Source organism: Stegodyphus dumicola, chromosome 10 (assembly GCF_044657685.1).
Source record: "Stegodyphus dumicola isolate Sdum_Otavi_A_Nest chromosome 10, ASM4465768v1".
NCBI lineage: Eukaryota > Metazoa > Arthropoda > Arachnida > Araneae > Eresidae > Stegodyphus > Stegodyphus dumicola.
Genome location: NC_140777.1, coordinates 84,252,429 through 84,269,647, shown reverse-complemented (window position 1 = coordinate 84,269,647; position 17,219 = coordinate 84,252,429). Strand labels below are relative to the sequence as shown.

General features: G+C 32.8%; 1 protein-coding gene across 1 annotated transcript in view; it reads left to right on the top strand.

The window, feature by feature from the left end:
- pAbp (poly(A) binding protein) overlaps window positions 1–15,615 on the top strand; it is a 32,380-nt gene extending 16,765 nt beyond the window's left edge. Inside the window, exons 5-10 of the mRNA XM_035364925.2 lie at window positions 4,245–4,319; window positions 6,165–6,398; window positions 6,546–6,752; window positions 8,682–8,835; window positions 13,763–14,298; window positions 15,177–15,615. Coding sequence (XP_035220816.2) covers window positions 4,245–4,319; window positions 6,165–6,398; window positions 6,546–6,752; window positions 8,682–8,835; window positions 13,763–14,298; window positions 15,177–15,260 — 1,290 coding nt within the window. The 3' untranslated portion in view covers window positions 15,261–15,615. The remainder of the gene's footprint in view (window positions 1–4,244; window positions 4,320–6,164; window positions 6,399–6,545; window positions 6,753–8,681; window positions 8,836–13,762; window positions 14,299–15,176) is intronic.
- The last annotated feature ends 1,604 nt before the right edge of the window (window positions 15,616–17,219 follow it).

Genomic DNA, 17,219 nt, shown 5'->3' with positions numbered 1-17,219 from the left:
TCGTGATTGTCATGAAGCACTGAAGGAAAAAAAAAGCATAGGGAATTTTTCGTAGATATCCTACTCGGCGAAACCTCATATCATTTAAAAGAGCCAAAGCAAATGCACGAAAGGTAAGAAGGCAGAGCCAGAGAGATTCCTGGATTACATATGTCTCCTCAATAACATCCTCTACTCCTAGTAAGCGGGTTTGGGAAAGAGTTCGAAAAGCATGCAGAATATATAAAGACCACTCTTTCCTTTCTGGAAAAAGATGGCTGAGTCATTAGCTCCATAGAAGAAATTGCAAATACTATTGGTGAGACATCTGCCGTTTCTTCCAGCAGAAACTATTCACCTGCATTTCTCTCTATCAAGCAGCACTCGGAAATAAATCCCATCGCATTCAACTCTTCCAAATCTGAGCCTTACAATAGAGACTTTACTATGCTTGAATTAAAGAGAGCTTTGTTGCAGACACATAGACCTTGTCTGGGTCTGGATGGCGTGTATTATGAAATGCTAAAGCATCTGTCCTATAAGTCACTGACTGCCCTTTCTAACACTTTACAATAGAGTGTGGAAGGAGCGTACTTTTCCCAGTGCATGGAGGAGAGCTGTTGTAATTCCTATTGTTAAGCCAGGGAAAGACCCGAGGAATCACTCCAACTATTGGCCAATTGCCCTTACCAGTTGTGTTTGCAAACTGTTTGAAAAGAAAGCCGCCTAGTCTACTTCTTGGAAAAGAATAATATTATATCGCCTTATCAGAGCGGTTTTCGAAAGGGGAGAACGACCGTAGATAATATGCTTCTTTTAGAGACATCTATTCGAAAAGCCCTTGTCAGAAGAATTCACCTTGTCTCAATATTCTTCGACATTGCGAAAGCTTATGATAAGGCATGGAGATGCGGTATACTTCGGGATCTTCACGAGAGTGGCTTGCACGGCAACGTACCAAGTTTCATTCAGAATTTCTTGAACACTAGAACTTTTCAAGTAAGGATTGGATCTGTTTTTTCGGATGTTTTTGAACAAGAAGAGTGTGTGCCTCAAGGCTGTGTGCTTAGTGTAACGCTGTTCAGTTTAAAAATAAATTCTGTATTAAAAGAACATCCTCCCACCATCTTGGGATCACTATATGTAGATGATTTACAAATTAGCTGTCGAGGGGCAGACATGAGATATATAGAGAGGCAATTGCAGATGGCTCTGAATAAGATCCAGGAATGGTCAAACAAACAGGGATTTACTTTTTCCAAACAAAAAACTGTCTGCATGCACTTCTGTAGGAAGCGAGGTCTCCTCCTGAACCTGAGTTATATCTGAATGGTACAATTATTCCAGTCGCACCTGAAGTAAAATTTTTAGGAGTGACGTTTGACCACAAATTGACTTTCCTTCCTCATGTTTTAAACCTGAGAAAGAAGTGTTTAAAAACACTAAATATTTTAAAAGTGTTGGCGAACACCTCTTGGGGTGCAGAACGTTGCTCTATGCTTCGCATTTAGAGCCCTTGTTTGCTCTAGACGACTATGGATCCGCTCGATCATCAGTTTTGTTAAAACTAGATCCTGTTCACCATCAAGCTCTGCAGATTTGTTCAGGAGCTTTCAAGACTTCTCCTGTCCAGAGCCTGTATGTTGACTCTAACGAACCATCACTTTATCTGAGGTGTGAGCAATTGTCCCTTTTGCAATATATTTTAATATATAATAATATTTAATATATATTTTAATATTCTATCACAACCTGAACATCCCAATGAGCTGGGCTTACTTGATAATGTATATAACACTTTATTTGAAACACGTCCATCCTGTGTTCCTACCTTTCCTTTAAGAGGAAGGTTTTTACTACCTTCCCTATCATTGAGGAACATCCCCTCTCTGATATGCACCCCCAAGCAGTACAGAACTTTGAAATCCCACCTTGGGAAAATTCACAGATTCAGCTTCTTGATGTTTTCAAACATCACGTGAAGGCAAGCACTAACGAGATCGTAGACAGACAACTCTTCGCTGAGCACAGGCACAAATATAGTAGTTATCTTCCAGTCTATACAGATGGATCCAAGTCAAAAGATCATGTTGGAATGGCATTTGTAATTGAAGATCACATGGAGGGCAGATGCTTGCAGCGTGCTTTCTCTTCTTAACATCCGAACTAACTGCGATATATTATAGTCTTTTGTACATCTCAAGGCTCTGCCACAAAAAGTTTATACAGACTCGTATAGTGCGCTTAAATCATTAGAAGGTTTTTTCTAACACTCAAAATCCAGTAATAGTGGATATTCTTAAGTTACATATAAACTTAACAGGTCGTGGATATGAAATCCTGTACTGCTGGGTTCCCGGGCAAGGGAATGAGCTGGCAGATATCACAGCGAAATGTGCTGTTGAACTGTCCAGTCGTCTCATCCCTTTTGGAGACATCTGTTGTGTTGTGAAAGAGAAGATCCGAAAAAAATGGCAGCAACTTTGGGATGTTCAGCTTCAAAATAAATTAAGACATGTAAAGCCTAGAATTGAGCATTGGGAATTAACCAAAAATCGTAAGGAGGAAGTTCTTTTGACTTGCCTCAGAATTGGTCGAGAATGAGCCTGTTTGTTCAAATTGTAATGTTTGTCTCTCTCTGTCCTTCATATTTTAATTGAGTGTCCATGTTTTAATAGCTGTGACTTACCTTTCGACCGTTTAATTGGAAGAGAGGTCAGTTTTAATTAATTTTATTATTTAAAAGAGACTGGCTTTTATTATCTAATGTAATTTGTTTTGAAGACTGCGTCTTGAATTTTAATGCGTGCTTTTAACTTGTTTTTATATGACTTCATCCTCTGGATTTGGTACATTTGTCTACTTGTTTTTATTTATTGTATTTTAATTTCATCATTTGCAATCATCCCATCTTGTGTTTGGCGCACTATAATCATCTCTGGTTTTTAGCGCCATAATCTCTCACTCACTCACCCAGGATGCCCTCAACAGACCAGTCGTCAAGAAGACCACCACATCGTAAAAAATGCACGCGTACAGCCAACTGCTTCATCGGCCACCATCCAGGCACAGGTAGCACCTTCACTAGAGGCCCCTGTGTCTTCTCGAACCCTATGAAGGCACCTTGAAGGACAGTTGGTATCGTGGCGCCCATTACGTGTGCTGCCCTTGATGCCTGCCCATCAACTCCTCCGTTTGAAGTGGTGTCGAGCACGAGGAAACTGGACTGCAGCGGAATGGAACCAGGTCGTCTTTAGCAACGAATCCAGATTCAATCTCGGTAGTGATGACATCGTGTTCGTGTGTGGAGAGCCCATGGTGAACGCCTCAATTCTGCCTTTGCTGTACAGCGACACATCGCTCCCACAGCTGGTGTGATGGTATGGGGTGCCATTGCCTACAATACACGGTCAGCCCTAGTATTGTTCCGTGGCACCATGACTGTCCAGCGGTATGTTCATGAAATCCTGCAACCATATGTATTGCCACCCATGCAACGGCTCCCAGGAGCCATTTTTCAACAAGACTGCTTGCCCTCATATGGCAAGGGTGTCGCATGACTGTCTCCGCTTCCTTGGCCTGCCCGATCCCCAGATTCGTCTCCAATCGAGCATATCTGGGATCATTTGGGAGGACGAGTTGGGCATCCCACAAGTTTGAACGAACTAGAGGCAAGGTTATAGCAAATATGGAATGAAATATCTCAAGACATCAAATAGAACTTGTATGACTCTATGCCCGATCATATCGCATTGTGCATTCGCACTAGTGTGTTCTAACAGAGTATGAACTCCTCCGTTCTTTTGTCTTTTCTCTGAAATAAATTATCCTTTTTCTTTGATTTTCTTACCATTTACTTATATCAAACTATTCATAACATATGTAAAATTTCGTTTTATTTTGACGACTCCTTCTTGGTGCACTAATTTTTTGTCCGTGAGTGTATATATATATAGAGAGAGAGATTGAATAAGAATACATTAATTTTAGCTATTTGCATGTAATAAGGATTTAGAAACTTTTAAAATATTGATTGTAAGGAATATGCAGATGCTTTTAAAATAATTTTTTAAAGAAAAGAACTGTGCTTGTCGTACATTTAAATTTGGTAATGCAAGTTCTGAAATATTAATTCTTTTATGTAACATTTAATAATACGCTTATCATTTTCATTTTGCAAAAGATAAATTGCATTAATGTTATGCTAAATACATATATTTCATGTTTTAGATTTAGTAATTTTATACATGTAACTTTTGTTATAGGTAATGACTGACGAGCTTGGAAAAGCGAAAGGCTTTGGATTCGTAAGCTTTGAAGAACCAGAGAATGCTGAAAAGGTCTTTTTAATTATGAAATAATTATTTTATAAAGTGTAAATTGATGTATTTATATGTTCATTTTCTTGTAAAGAATTTTTTTGATGACCAAAGCATCTGTGATATTATAGTGTGACTATCAAAAGTGGCTCTTATTGTAGCTGTTTAGCTTCTTCTGTGACAGGTTCTCTGATCTATATTTTTGTCATTATTAGTTATTTAGCTGTTAAAGTCAACTAAACATAAGAAGTGAAATGAAAAAAAAAAAAAAAAAAAAAGTAATTGTTTATGGCGTCTCTTTTTAAAATCCCCCCCCCCCCAGAAAAAAAGGTTAGCAAAATGCTGCCAAAAATTTGAGCTGGGGTACTCAGTAATTGCAGAAATGAATATTATTTATTATATAGGGAGATGCTGTTAAATACTAATAAATGAATCTGAAGAAAGCAAAATTTTGAATTTAATCCAGAAATGGAATGTATAGGTTAAGTTATAATAACGGCCTGGTATGAATACTTCTGAAAGATGTTTTTTCGAATGTATACTGGTAGCAAAGTAGATTATTCTGTATATTACACAGAGTTCTTAAAGTTCATGAAAACATTTGAAATATATAAACTTTTATAGGATTTAAGGAGTTTAAATCTGGAATCAGTCTCTGTTTTGTTTTGTCAAGTACCTCTTCCAGCATTTTTATATTGTAGGTGCATGAAAAATTATCACATTTTATGTGATTTAGAGCCCATTTTGAATATCTATTTGGAAAAACTGAAACTTAATTATGCAATGAAATGATTTAGCAGTGCCTTTTTATTAGTTTCTGAAGTGCCTCTAGATTTTTACATCAATATCCACCATCATTGTCTTCATTCTAATAACTCCTGTAATGGAGACTCCATCCCCTTTCTCTATTACAGTGGCTGAATTGTGTGAGAAAAAGTTGTACTGATAAAAATTTTTCCCTCAATATGAAATTAGTTTTAACTTTAGTTTAGTTCTTGAAATTTTGAATTTCTGTAACCTGTTTTATATAATGAATGTGCATTTTTGGAATTTTGAGCCGTTTGGTACTTCTATTATCTCGAACAAGAACAAAATTGGGTTCGAGTATAGAATTGGGTGCCCCTTCGATTAGTGACAATTTTTTAAAAAATTTTGGCGATTAAACTTCATATCTGGTTACCATAATAGTTTTAAATTTGTTTTAGCTTCCTGATTTTTTTTTAATGAAAATAGATGATGTGTACATGGACAAATTTAAGGTAATACACAATGCCTAGTTAGTGCAATTCTGCGATGTTTTTGTAAATGAAAACAGATCGATGTGTACATGAACACAGAGTTTGTGCAATTCTTTGACTTTTTGTGGTTTTATGTAGCGGCCATCTTGAAACTGTGCCTTCCTGGTGCCGATCTTGGCATCAAAAAAGAATTGCCAGAAAACAAGAGGCACTCAATTGTAAACTATTACCCAAAATTTGATGAAATTACACGAGAAGTCTTATTTAATATTTCCATTTTTATAGTGTAGCAATGTTAGAGAGGTATTTTTTTCTTTTGGTAGAGGAGGCAGTTGCTGTGACTTTTTCTTAAGACCTAGTTTTGTGCAAATATTCAACAGGATTGTTTAGGTTAAAATAGGTTTTTAGATATTTATTTGTGATCAGATAAATGAAGATGCATTAATTACCTAAATAGGTGATAATTTGCCAAATATGCTCATAATTTTTTTTATATGTACTTTATAATTTGAATGTAGATCAGTCATGGATTTTTTGTAAAATACATTGTTAATTTTAACTAAATGCGTAACTAATTTTACTCTTTATTTATTACCTACTTTCATGGCTTTTTGTATTTGTTAAATAGGCTGTTGAAGATCTTAATGGGAAAGAATTAAATGGAAAGACTTTATATGTTGGTCGTGCACAAAAGAAATCTGAAAGAGCAGCAGAATTGAAGCGTAGATTTGAATTGTTGAAAATGGAACGTATGAATAGATACCAAGGTGTAAATTTATATGTCAAGAATCTTGACGATGCTATCGATGATGAACGCTTAAGAAAAGAATTTGCACCTTTTGGAACAATAACTAGTGCTAAAGTAGGTTTTTTAATATTTTGTTTGTGAAACCAAATTATTAAAATCATTTATAATTTTAATCTATGTTATTAAGTGTAATTTTGGAGAATTATAGTAATCACCTTTAATAACTATAGATAATTATATCTCTGGAAAATAAAATTTTAGGTCATGACAGACGGAAATGGACGTTCCAAGGGATTTGGCTTTGTCTGCTTCAGCTCTCCAGAAGAAGCAACTAAAGCAGTAACTGAAATGAATGGGCGAATTGTTGTGTCTAAACCTTTGTATGTTGCTTTAGCTCAACGTAAAGAAGAACGCAAAGCTCATTTAGCTTCTCAGTACATGCAACGAATGGCCGGGATGCGCATGCAGGTAAGGCACATTATTCAACCTTGTTTTAATTCTAGCTTTAAATTTGATGGCAATTTTTACTTGTTACTTTATAAAAAAGAGCGATTTTAAAATTGTTTGAATAATGTGAAAAAATTCTCATCTGAAATGTTTGTTAATAATTTGCATGTATGAATAGTATATGCGATTTTATGAAAATGAACATTTAATTCCATTTTATCATGTTCTTTTGCATCAAATTCTTCATGTAATGCCGAAAATTTTGTTCATATCTGAGAGGAGGTTGTGGGTCTCTGCTGCATTATTTTTTAATTTATTAATTGTCCATATAGGTGCAAAGTTTATTAAAACTGTCTTACTGTATATGAACTGTAAAAAGTATTTTATATAAGTGTTATATTGATGGAAAGATTACAATAAGTATGAAAGAAATATCAAATAGGTTGCATTCTAAATTATTTTCCTTCAAGTTTTTTAAAACAGTTTATTATTAGTATTTACTAGTAGTTTCTGGTAAAACAAAATGAACAATGCAATGCTCTCGGAGTGTTTAGCCATTGCTAAGATGTTTCGCCGGCCGTAGATGAAATTTATTGCAATTCATGAAACTTAAAATTATGGAAATTTCATTCCTCCACCCCTAATGATTTACAATCTTACCTATAATGTGTGATTTTTCTTATTCAATTTTGTTTCATTTGAAGTATCTTAATCTACTGTAGACATTTATAAAAAATTTTACGAAGATTCTCAACCCATGTTTAAGCATATAATATGTGTATTTAATCATCAACGTATGCAACAAAATAGTTTGCATTCTAAATTATTTTTCCATAAGATTTTTTTACAGTTATTTCCTATTAGTATTTGGCAGTAGTTTCTGCATAAAACAGAAAAATATAGTATGGTATGCATGATGATACTGGATATCATAATTTTAGAATTTGGTCTAATAGCTGCCAGCTCGATCTGTTTAGCCTTTGCTTAAAAAAGTGTTTCCCAGCAGTTAATGAAACTTTTATTATGCATATTTAATTCCTAATGATTTACATTGCCTCCCATCAAATATGCGATTTTTCTTATTACATTTTGTTTGATTTAAATTATTTTAACCTACTGTAGTCGTTTATAAAAAAATTTATGAAGATTCTCAACCCATGTTTAAGCAGTTAATATTTGTATTTAATTATGAACATATGACACATTACTAAGTTTATATCCTCACAATTTTACTTATATTAGTTTTTGGATGGGGTTTGAGCTATTTGTGTTTACTTGAACTTCCAGTGTATATGTTACGGTAAAACACCGAAATCTGGAGAATGTCAACATTCACAAAGTCGCTTGGTGTATGTCCGAAATATTTTCAAATATTCTTATTTCTGACTTACACCGGTGAATGTCGACATTCACCATGTATTAATGGTGAATGTTGAACATATAAGAATATTATATTTCCTTCTTCGTAATTCATTCGCAAAAAAACGCACTTGAGACTCAGAACTTAAAACACACAGTACATTCAAAATGAGAAAGGAAAATAATATAAGTTATAAACTTACCAAATTATGTGATTCAAATCTTATTTATTGCAGCATCTTAAACTATTATGACACTTTGAATTGCACGAGAGGCCCTCGCTTTTATTCCTGCATTTATTTGTGAAACACTTCCTTTTGGAGTGGCAGTGTGTACATATCCTCTCTTTCCGACCTACACCAGAGCATATCCGTGATTGTCGACATACACCGGTGAGGGTCCGAATGTACAAGAACGTAAAGAAATATTCGATCTTTCACCGACGTATGTGGTGAATGTTGACATTCTCAGGTGAAAGTCGACATTCTCCAATTTCAGTCTTTCACGGTAACATATATATATATTCTGTTTTTGCACGTTTTCATTGATATATGCTACCAGGTATTTAAAAAAAAAATATTTTCATTTTAGCTGGGACAGATGTTTAACCCAGGAAGTGCCGGATATTTTGTACCAACTATGCCTCAAGCTCAAAGAAGTTACTTCCCACAAATGGCTCAAATGCGTGCAACTCCTCGATGGCCCACTCAGCCTCAGATGCGACCAGGAGGTCAACCAGCTGCAGGTACTTTTTGTGCATATTTGTAATAGTTAAGATATTATATTTTAATGAAGTAGTGATTGCATATAAGTTCTATTAATGTAAGCTAGCTGATAAGTGAGGAAGAAATTTTATTGCAGAGATGATAGTGAAATTGCGAATACGTTTGCATTGAAAAGGTATCGGTTAGATTGATGATAATCAAACTTATAGGACTTAGTTTGTTATGCAACATTTTCATAACACCTATTAATTTTAGCTGATAAAATGGAAAAGAAATTTTGTTCCTGGGATAAGAAATATATTTGTAATAAAAATGAATGCTTTTAAGTGTTCATATTGATGAAATTTGCAGGTTTTCATTCTTTAATCACCTTTTATTATTTATTATATTTTTTGTAATAAATTTTATATTAAATTTTTCTTTCCAATATTTCATTTGATCTGAACTGTTCTAATCAACTGTAGGCTTCTGTAGAACTTTATGTGAATTGCATGTGTTTGTATACAATGAGCAGAACTTCGGCAGTTTGATAACAATATCTGAATCACAATTATTAGTTATAATCGCTTTAAGAGGAGTCGACTATACGTACCTTCTCTGAAATTAAAACTCATGCCTAACATTATAGCTGTCAATGTGTCAAAATATTTTATTTTGAATATTTTCAATAAAATTAATTTTTCTTTTAAAGATATTGCAATACTTGCTAGTGAGAATACATTTTGCAGAAGTAAATAGTACAGAAAAAATGTAGGCTATTTGCTCTAAGGTTCAGCATTAGAGATTTCAGTAGTCAAACTTGGTATAACTTATTCGAGTTCAAAAATGTTTTTCCAGATATTTTGCTTTTAAAGATTTTGTAATTGTGTAGAAATCAAGTAAAGTTAGTTTTGAAGCAATGTGCTCTTTTTTTTTTTTTTTTTTGTTTGTTTGTTTGTTTGTGTGTGTGTGCAGCAAGAAGTTTTTTTTGGGGGTGGGGGCTAGGTTTATGAAGTGTTCTGTAATGCATTCATTTGCAAGAAATACACTTGTGCAATGACATACTTTTTAGCTATCAAGTACATGACTGAATTCGTGTGTTACATTTTGTTGGTAGCTTTGCAGATTTTATTAACCTGATATATTCAGTGAGTATTCAGCCATTTTTGCTGTTGCAAGTGTCAGGGCTCGTATGGTCCTTTAAAGTACTTTAAAGTACTAATCCTGGATTTTTGAGAATGAATTTGGTCCTTTAAAGTTCTTAATTTTGCCCAAAATTGGCAAAAGATCCCTTAACTCTTTCGCATCGAGAGACGACCAAATCTGTTTTCAACAAATATCGAAAACACCCGTGTTTACGAATTTGTCTTGGAATAGTTTTCCTTTCCCCCTGCGGTTTCATCCATTGTGTGCAGTTTCACCTTAGGGCCGGACTGCACCTGCGAACGTCAATAGCTTTCCGTATTTCTCTTTTATTTGCTTCAAAAGAATGATTGACATGTCTTTTAACAACTCGCGCAACCAATGAGCCATACACTAACGTGGAGGGGAAAGAACTAGGTAGAAAATAAACGAGGCGTTTGGGCGGTTTACCGTTGCCTGAATGAACGGGTGTTACGGGCAACTTCGATGCGAAAGAGTTAATTTTAGTCATATGACATTCATTTTAATGATTGCCATTTTGAGTGTGAATTAACATTTTGGAGGAATATTTCTGGCAGTGTATTGACAAGTATGTATTATTTTCTACTTCTTAATACAAAAGGAGGGATTTAGGCAAGAGGTCTTGCCCCTTTTGATGCATAAACATTTAGAAAAAAAAAAAAAAATTTTTTTTTGTGAATGAATAGTTTATAAAATATTGCATCCAAAAATAGTTTCTCTTTTTGGAATAAGAGTTATTTTATTATGCAACCTTAAACTTTCTAATTACCAACATTTTGGCAATTAAAAGATCAGTTTGTATACAAAGATTTTAATTCAGAGATTTGCGAAACTTATGGAGATTTTTTTACAAACATTATATTAGTAAAGATGATATTTTTCTTAAACGTAATTTTAATATATTAAAATAAAACATTGTTATTTTCTCCTGCTGTATTTTAAAATGACATTGCTTTCCGTTTGGTGACTGGAATATTTTGATTATGAAAGATTAACAAGATAATAAATGGTATAAAGCAGTTTTCAAAAGAAAAGGTGTAATTATTTAAAAATTAATTTCATGCGTTTTCTTTTATATTTCTTCATGATAGTTTCAGAATATTAAAATGTGTATCAGTGTTCTGTTGAAAGTTCACTTTTCTTTTCTGAATTTTATTTTTCAAAAATCTTGTCTTTTTAGCCATACAGAATTAGGTAGAATAATTTTGGTACTTGCGTATTAATGTCACCGCAGCTGCAGATTTGACGATTTTTTAAGTGCTGCCATTCTACACCTAAAATTTTTGTGACAAATCATAAATTAAAACACTTTATTTAAAATCAAAGTAGTCAGTCGGAATGGGCCGATATAAAGTTTAACATAGTTTCAGAACAGTCTCTATTTTCTTTGACCTGATGTCGCCATATGAACTCTGCTAAACAAGATTCTAAATGACATCTCACTGTTCCCCTATGTCTTTTGTTCCTCCATTTAACACTGCCCTACATTCTCTCAACTGTTTGGCTATGAACTCCTGTATCAGGATCAATAAAATTGTATTTATGATTAACTATAACATGTACTATTCTATTTGTTTGTCTTTTTTAAGTCCCCCTTGCTGCTATCACTGTCTTAAATTACATTTCCAAAACGTGCTTTTACCAAAATTTCATATCATGCAAATTGTTTTTTATTATTATTATTATTATTATTATTATATTTCGCTCCTGAAAAAAATATAATTGCATCTTCTGTGTTTGCCAAATCCCAAAGACTCATTTTTTTAACACTACAAAATGCCGTCAAAATTCAGCAAACAAGGCAAAAAGGAATTTAAAAGATAACTACGTGCGAACAACAGGATTGCTCTTTATTGACACATCAGCCCAACTTCTGCTGCGCAGAATTTAGACTTTGCACTTCGGAAGGTTTGAAGGCAAGATATTTGCAATTTCCAAAAACTGTGACAAAATGAAAAGTGTCTTCATGGCATAAACACATAATTCGTGTGTTTTATAGGAAATCTGTGATGAATTTCTTATGTTTTAGAGGATTTTTTTGGAAAGGACAGTGAAAACAAAAACTTCCCCTTTTTGATCGCAGAAGTGTTAATGTGTTAATATGTATCTTTTCACTAGACACAAGCATTGAAGCAGTCAAAGAAAGGAAAACTGACCGGTTATTAAAAGGTTCATCGTATATGTCTTGGTGCATGATACATACCTCAGTCAGTTCTAAAAGTTTTGTCCTAAATTGTGTTGCGTGGTGCTTCACGAAATTCTAAAACTTATGCCATGCTGACTCTAGCACTGACTTTGATCTTGTATTATTTGTCTCATTACTCCTATTATTAAAGAAATTAAATTAGCAGTTTCTTCTACTCATTCTAAATACAATCAGTTCTTTGAAATAAGAAAATCTTTAATTAAATCTGGAAATTCTAAAATGAAGAAATTGATTTTATAAAGAAAAAAAAAAATTCAAAGGTGCATGGTTGAAACACTAACAATTAATCGGAAGTGTGGAAACATTAATTTGTTTATTGAAACAAATAAACTTAGAAAAAACCTTGCAGACAAGGAAATTGGTATAAATTAACTAAAATATCTGGGAAACTCTCAAATTAAAAAGATGCATAAAGATATTGTTTGCTACAAACATAAATGTTTATAGCTTTTAATGTATAATTATACTAATATCATTTTAGAATCAATATAATAAATTATATTTGCTGTAAAACGTTCTTAATCCTTTTTAATGGATATTTTTTAGAAATAAAATTGGGATCATATCTATATAAATCTGTTATTATTGAGAGTATTTAACTATTTTAATTATTTGTAACTAGTTGCTCACCCTTAGAAATTATCTCTACATGTTAAGGCGAGTTATTTCCTTCCCTTAATCCATTGTGATTATGCCCCTTGACAAATTTCATAAACCTGTCGACTGAGTAAGTTGTGACTAAAGGCATTAATTAAAATATCAGTATCAAGCTAATTGTTTGCAAATTTTAAATAAAAAGTCATTAATCTTTAAAATACGTGAGACTTATAATTGTTGGCAGTGGCATTATAAAGGCAAATCATATTTTGCTTCCCTTAAATAAAATTCATGCTTTATTCTGTAAATTAAAATAAAATAAGCTACCACTGTAGCCTTTACATTTAAAATCATTTGAGTGAAAGAATACTAGCTACATTATTCTGCTTATGCTAACTCATAATAAAAAAGACTACCGGCGTACATATAATATTTGGCCAAACTACCGACCTTGACGTCATTGGCCAATCAGGCGGCAACCGTGTTTGTTACCTTACTGCCGATCTCTGATCAAAATTTGCATAAGGAAAAACTAAAACCAACAATAATAACTGTAAAATTTCAGTGTTTCAAGAATTGTGAAATTTAATTCTGATTACCTGAGAACATTAGTTTATTCTTAAATATTACAAAAGTTGTGTGTAGATCAGGTGTAGATAATTGCTTTAGTTTATTCAGTTCTATTTGCTTTGATAGATCCATAATATTTTTCATTGATGGTCCTTAAAAGTACTTAGTTTCCTTCTGTAAAAATGTGTACAAACCCTCAAGTGTGTATTTCTACATATATATGCACTAGTTAAAAATGAACTGATTATGAGAAAATAAGCTTCTTTTAAATGTTTTGATCGTCTATCCTAGGTTTTAGCTTTTATGTAATGCTTTCTTATACTTAAACATATTTGCTTTTCAGTTTTCAATCCATGCATGAGTTTTTTTTCCTAATGTTCTGCATAAAGCACATTAATGTTCATGTATAACAATTTTAAAATATTTTTTAGCATTCCAAGCTATGCAGTCTGCTCCATTTGCTAGAGCAGCTGCACGTCCAGCAGTTGCAGCTTCGCAAAATCCAGGAATGAGAGCCGGTATGAATGCTCGACCCATAACAGGCCAACAACCCACTGCTGCAGCAGCTGCTGCATCTGGAACAAGAGTTGCTGCAATGGGTCCTACTGGTGTAGGTGCTGCACGACCTACTAGTATGGCTTCTGCAAATGTCAATCAAAGACCAGCCACATACAAATATACTTCCAACATGCGAAATCCACCACAACCTCAAACAGTTCAACAAGCTGTTACCCAGCAAGCTGTGGCTCAGCAAGCCGTGCATATACAAGGCCAAGAACCTTTGACTGCTTCCATGTTAGCAGATGCCAATGCTCAAGAGCAGAAGCAAATGCTAGGTGAACGATTGTTCCCTGTAATCCATCGTTGGTATCCTGAGATGGCTGGAAAGATCACTGGAATGTTGTTGGAAATAGATAATTCTGAATTGTTGCATATGTTAGAACATCAAGAGTCACTGAAAGCTAAAGTAAGTACAGTTGCAAGTTCCAAAATATAAATTTTCTGTCAGCTTAATAATGTTTAGATATTAACTCTGAAGACCAAAACAGCTGAGATGACGTATCATTCAAACAACCGTAACTGCTTAAAATGACCCAGATTGCGATGGTTTCTTCTGTCCCCTTAAGTGTGCGATAGCAGGTGCAGTTTCTCATATGCATTGTAGCAGTTTCTTGCAGACAACTTGTCTTAAAAGGATTTACTTGTGGTTTATTATCTTTATTTGTTAGGAAGCATTTAAAATCTTCACAATAATGGATTGAGGGCGGGATTCCTATGAATTGTGAAAGCCATTTTGGGCGGTTAATTTAAACTGCAGAATATTAGATTAATAAATTGTCTGTGTGAGGCATAAAGCTAAGGAAAGCAAAATATACATTCTGGTGCAATATTTTAATTTAAATAATTTCATTAAAAAAGAATAACAAAAATTTAATTGCTAAAAGAAATCAGAATTTAGATCATTTTTTAATTTGATGTTTTATCAATTTCTTTTATTAGAATAAGTTTTTTAGAAATTTATAAATTCAAAAGATATTAAGAGATCCTTATTATCTTTTTTGTTTTAAAAGTGACAAGTTTCTTGTGAGGAGTATAACTATCCAATATTTAAAACAAATTGTTCAACTTATATTCTTTTTAAATTCTGTTACAAAAATTGATGATATCAGGTTTGCTGGCTTTGTGTGAGCTAATGTATAGATTGATTTAAAAGAAAATTGTATTAACATAATTTTGCATTTTAACTATTTAATGGATTCTCCCTTATATAAAATCCTTTTACTTATGACAGGTTTAGAAATTAACCTATTTTCAAAAATTCATACAATTTATTTGTCTTTGTAGGTTGAAGAAGCTGTTGCTGTACTTCAAGCTCATCATGCTAAAGAAAATATATCAGTTGCCGGAGGCATAAAGAAAGAAGCTTAACTGTCTTGTTCTCTGAGCAAGTATACAGGAACGTTTCTTCCGTTATATACAATAAAAAAAGAAAAAGAAAAAAAAAGAGAAAAGAGAAAAACCCCACGTGAATACCATGCTTTATAATATAAAAAAATGACAAAAAAATAGCAAAATTTAAAAAATACATAAGGATTGTTGTAGAATAAATTTGACTTATTCTACATTATTCTGCTTATATGAGTATATATTCTATATAAGTATATTTATCTCTATATATATATCCTATTTGATTTAAGGGACTATTTTTTTCTTTTAGGTAGGTGTAGGATTTTTTCTGTATTAAAATTTGATTTTTTTCAATAAAGTTTTTTTTGCATCATAATTGTTTTTGCATTTATTAAACTGGGTGTCAAACATTCTGTATAAATTGAACTTGTCACTGGTTTATAAAACTTTTCATAAATATATTGGTCACATGTAAAAGTTATATTTTTCTATAAAATAAGAAAACTGATAAGTTGTTTAATGACTTCTCATTAATTCTATTTTGTATGTCTGGCTATCTAGTAGTATTTGCCATTAAAAGTTCTTAATGAAAATGGTATGACATTTGTACATCATTTGATGATGTGCGAGGTTTGAAATAATATTGCTGTTGTTGCATATCAGAAAACTATGCTATATGAAAATAAAAAACTAGAGACCCTTTCCAGTCCAAAAATGTTTGGTTAATGATTTTTTTAATTATTATTTATTATTTTGGCTAGATGAAAATAAAAAAACTAGAGACCCTTTCCAGTCCAAAAATGTTTGGTTAATGATTTTTTAATTATTATTTATTATTTTGGCCCTTTCCCTGTTAGGGTGGTAGTTGAACTGTTTGGCATTGCCTGTGCTGAGTTATTTTATAAAAGACAGATATAAAAATTTCATTCAGAGGACTTAATTTAAACTGTGTTCATAATTTGCGTAGATATTTTATGCAAGTACACCTATAGTTTTTGTTGGCATGACACATTTCAAAACATTATACCAATATAATTTTCTTGCAGGAATGTGTCACCTTAAATTTTCTTTATCCTGATTATTATAAATGTTATTTTGGGCAAATTGTTTTCATATGCAAGAAGCTATGCATCATCCTCGTGAGTAGTTATTCCCTGATGTTTACCTGTTACTTTATGTATCTAATATCCTTATGTTTCTTGCAAGGCACTTCTGTGTTGGTACCACTACTAAATTGTACTTGATAATGTCATTTGTATCATCATTGCATGTGTCAAAATTTTATATGTAAAATTCATCCTATTGCTTTCAGTATTTTCATATTTGGTAAGCTTTAGAATGTCTTTGTTTGGTGATATTTTATACAAGTATACAAAATTATGTGAATATTAGTGAGTTAAAAGAAAGATTTTAATGTCAGATATCTTAAATGACTGGAAAGATTATTTTTGATACTGCAGAATCCAGAGATAAATTTTCACATGGTAATGCAAGATCAGTATTCTTAGATTTTATAACGTAAACAAAGTTATATAATGATGCTGTGCGCTCTCCTGTACACTAGCACATCTAAGATAGGCATAATTTGAATATCCCAGGATTTTATGAGAAAGAATTCAAAGGAAAACTAATGCTGCATTGCAAGATATCCTTTGCAAATGATGAACATTAACCATTTAAAGTAACAAAATTTTCAGTTTGTCCAGCTTTTGACAGTAAAGGATTGACATTCATTGTTTGGTTGGGAGGAAGCACCTGCTGACAGATTACTTGTACTCTTTTAGGGCATAGTCTTTCTTTTATGATTGATAGCAGAATTGTAAATTTCAGTCCTTCAATTTGAGCATACTCATTTATTTCATATCAATTCATTGAGAAAAATATTCTATAACTAATCAAATGTAGGTCTAGAATATTGGCGTAAGACTCATTTTTGCAGAAGGCTAATGTGGAATTTCTTTCTCGGTTGTAACCTGTGAC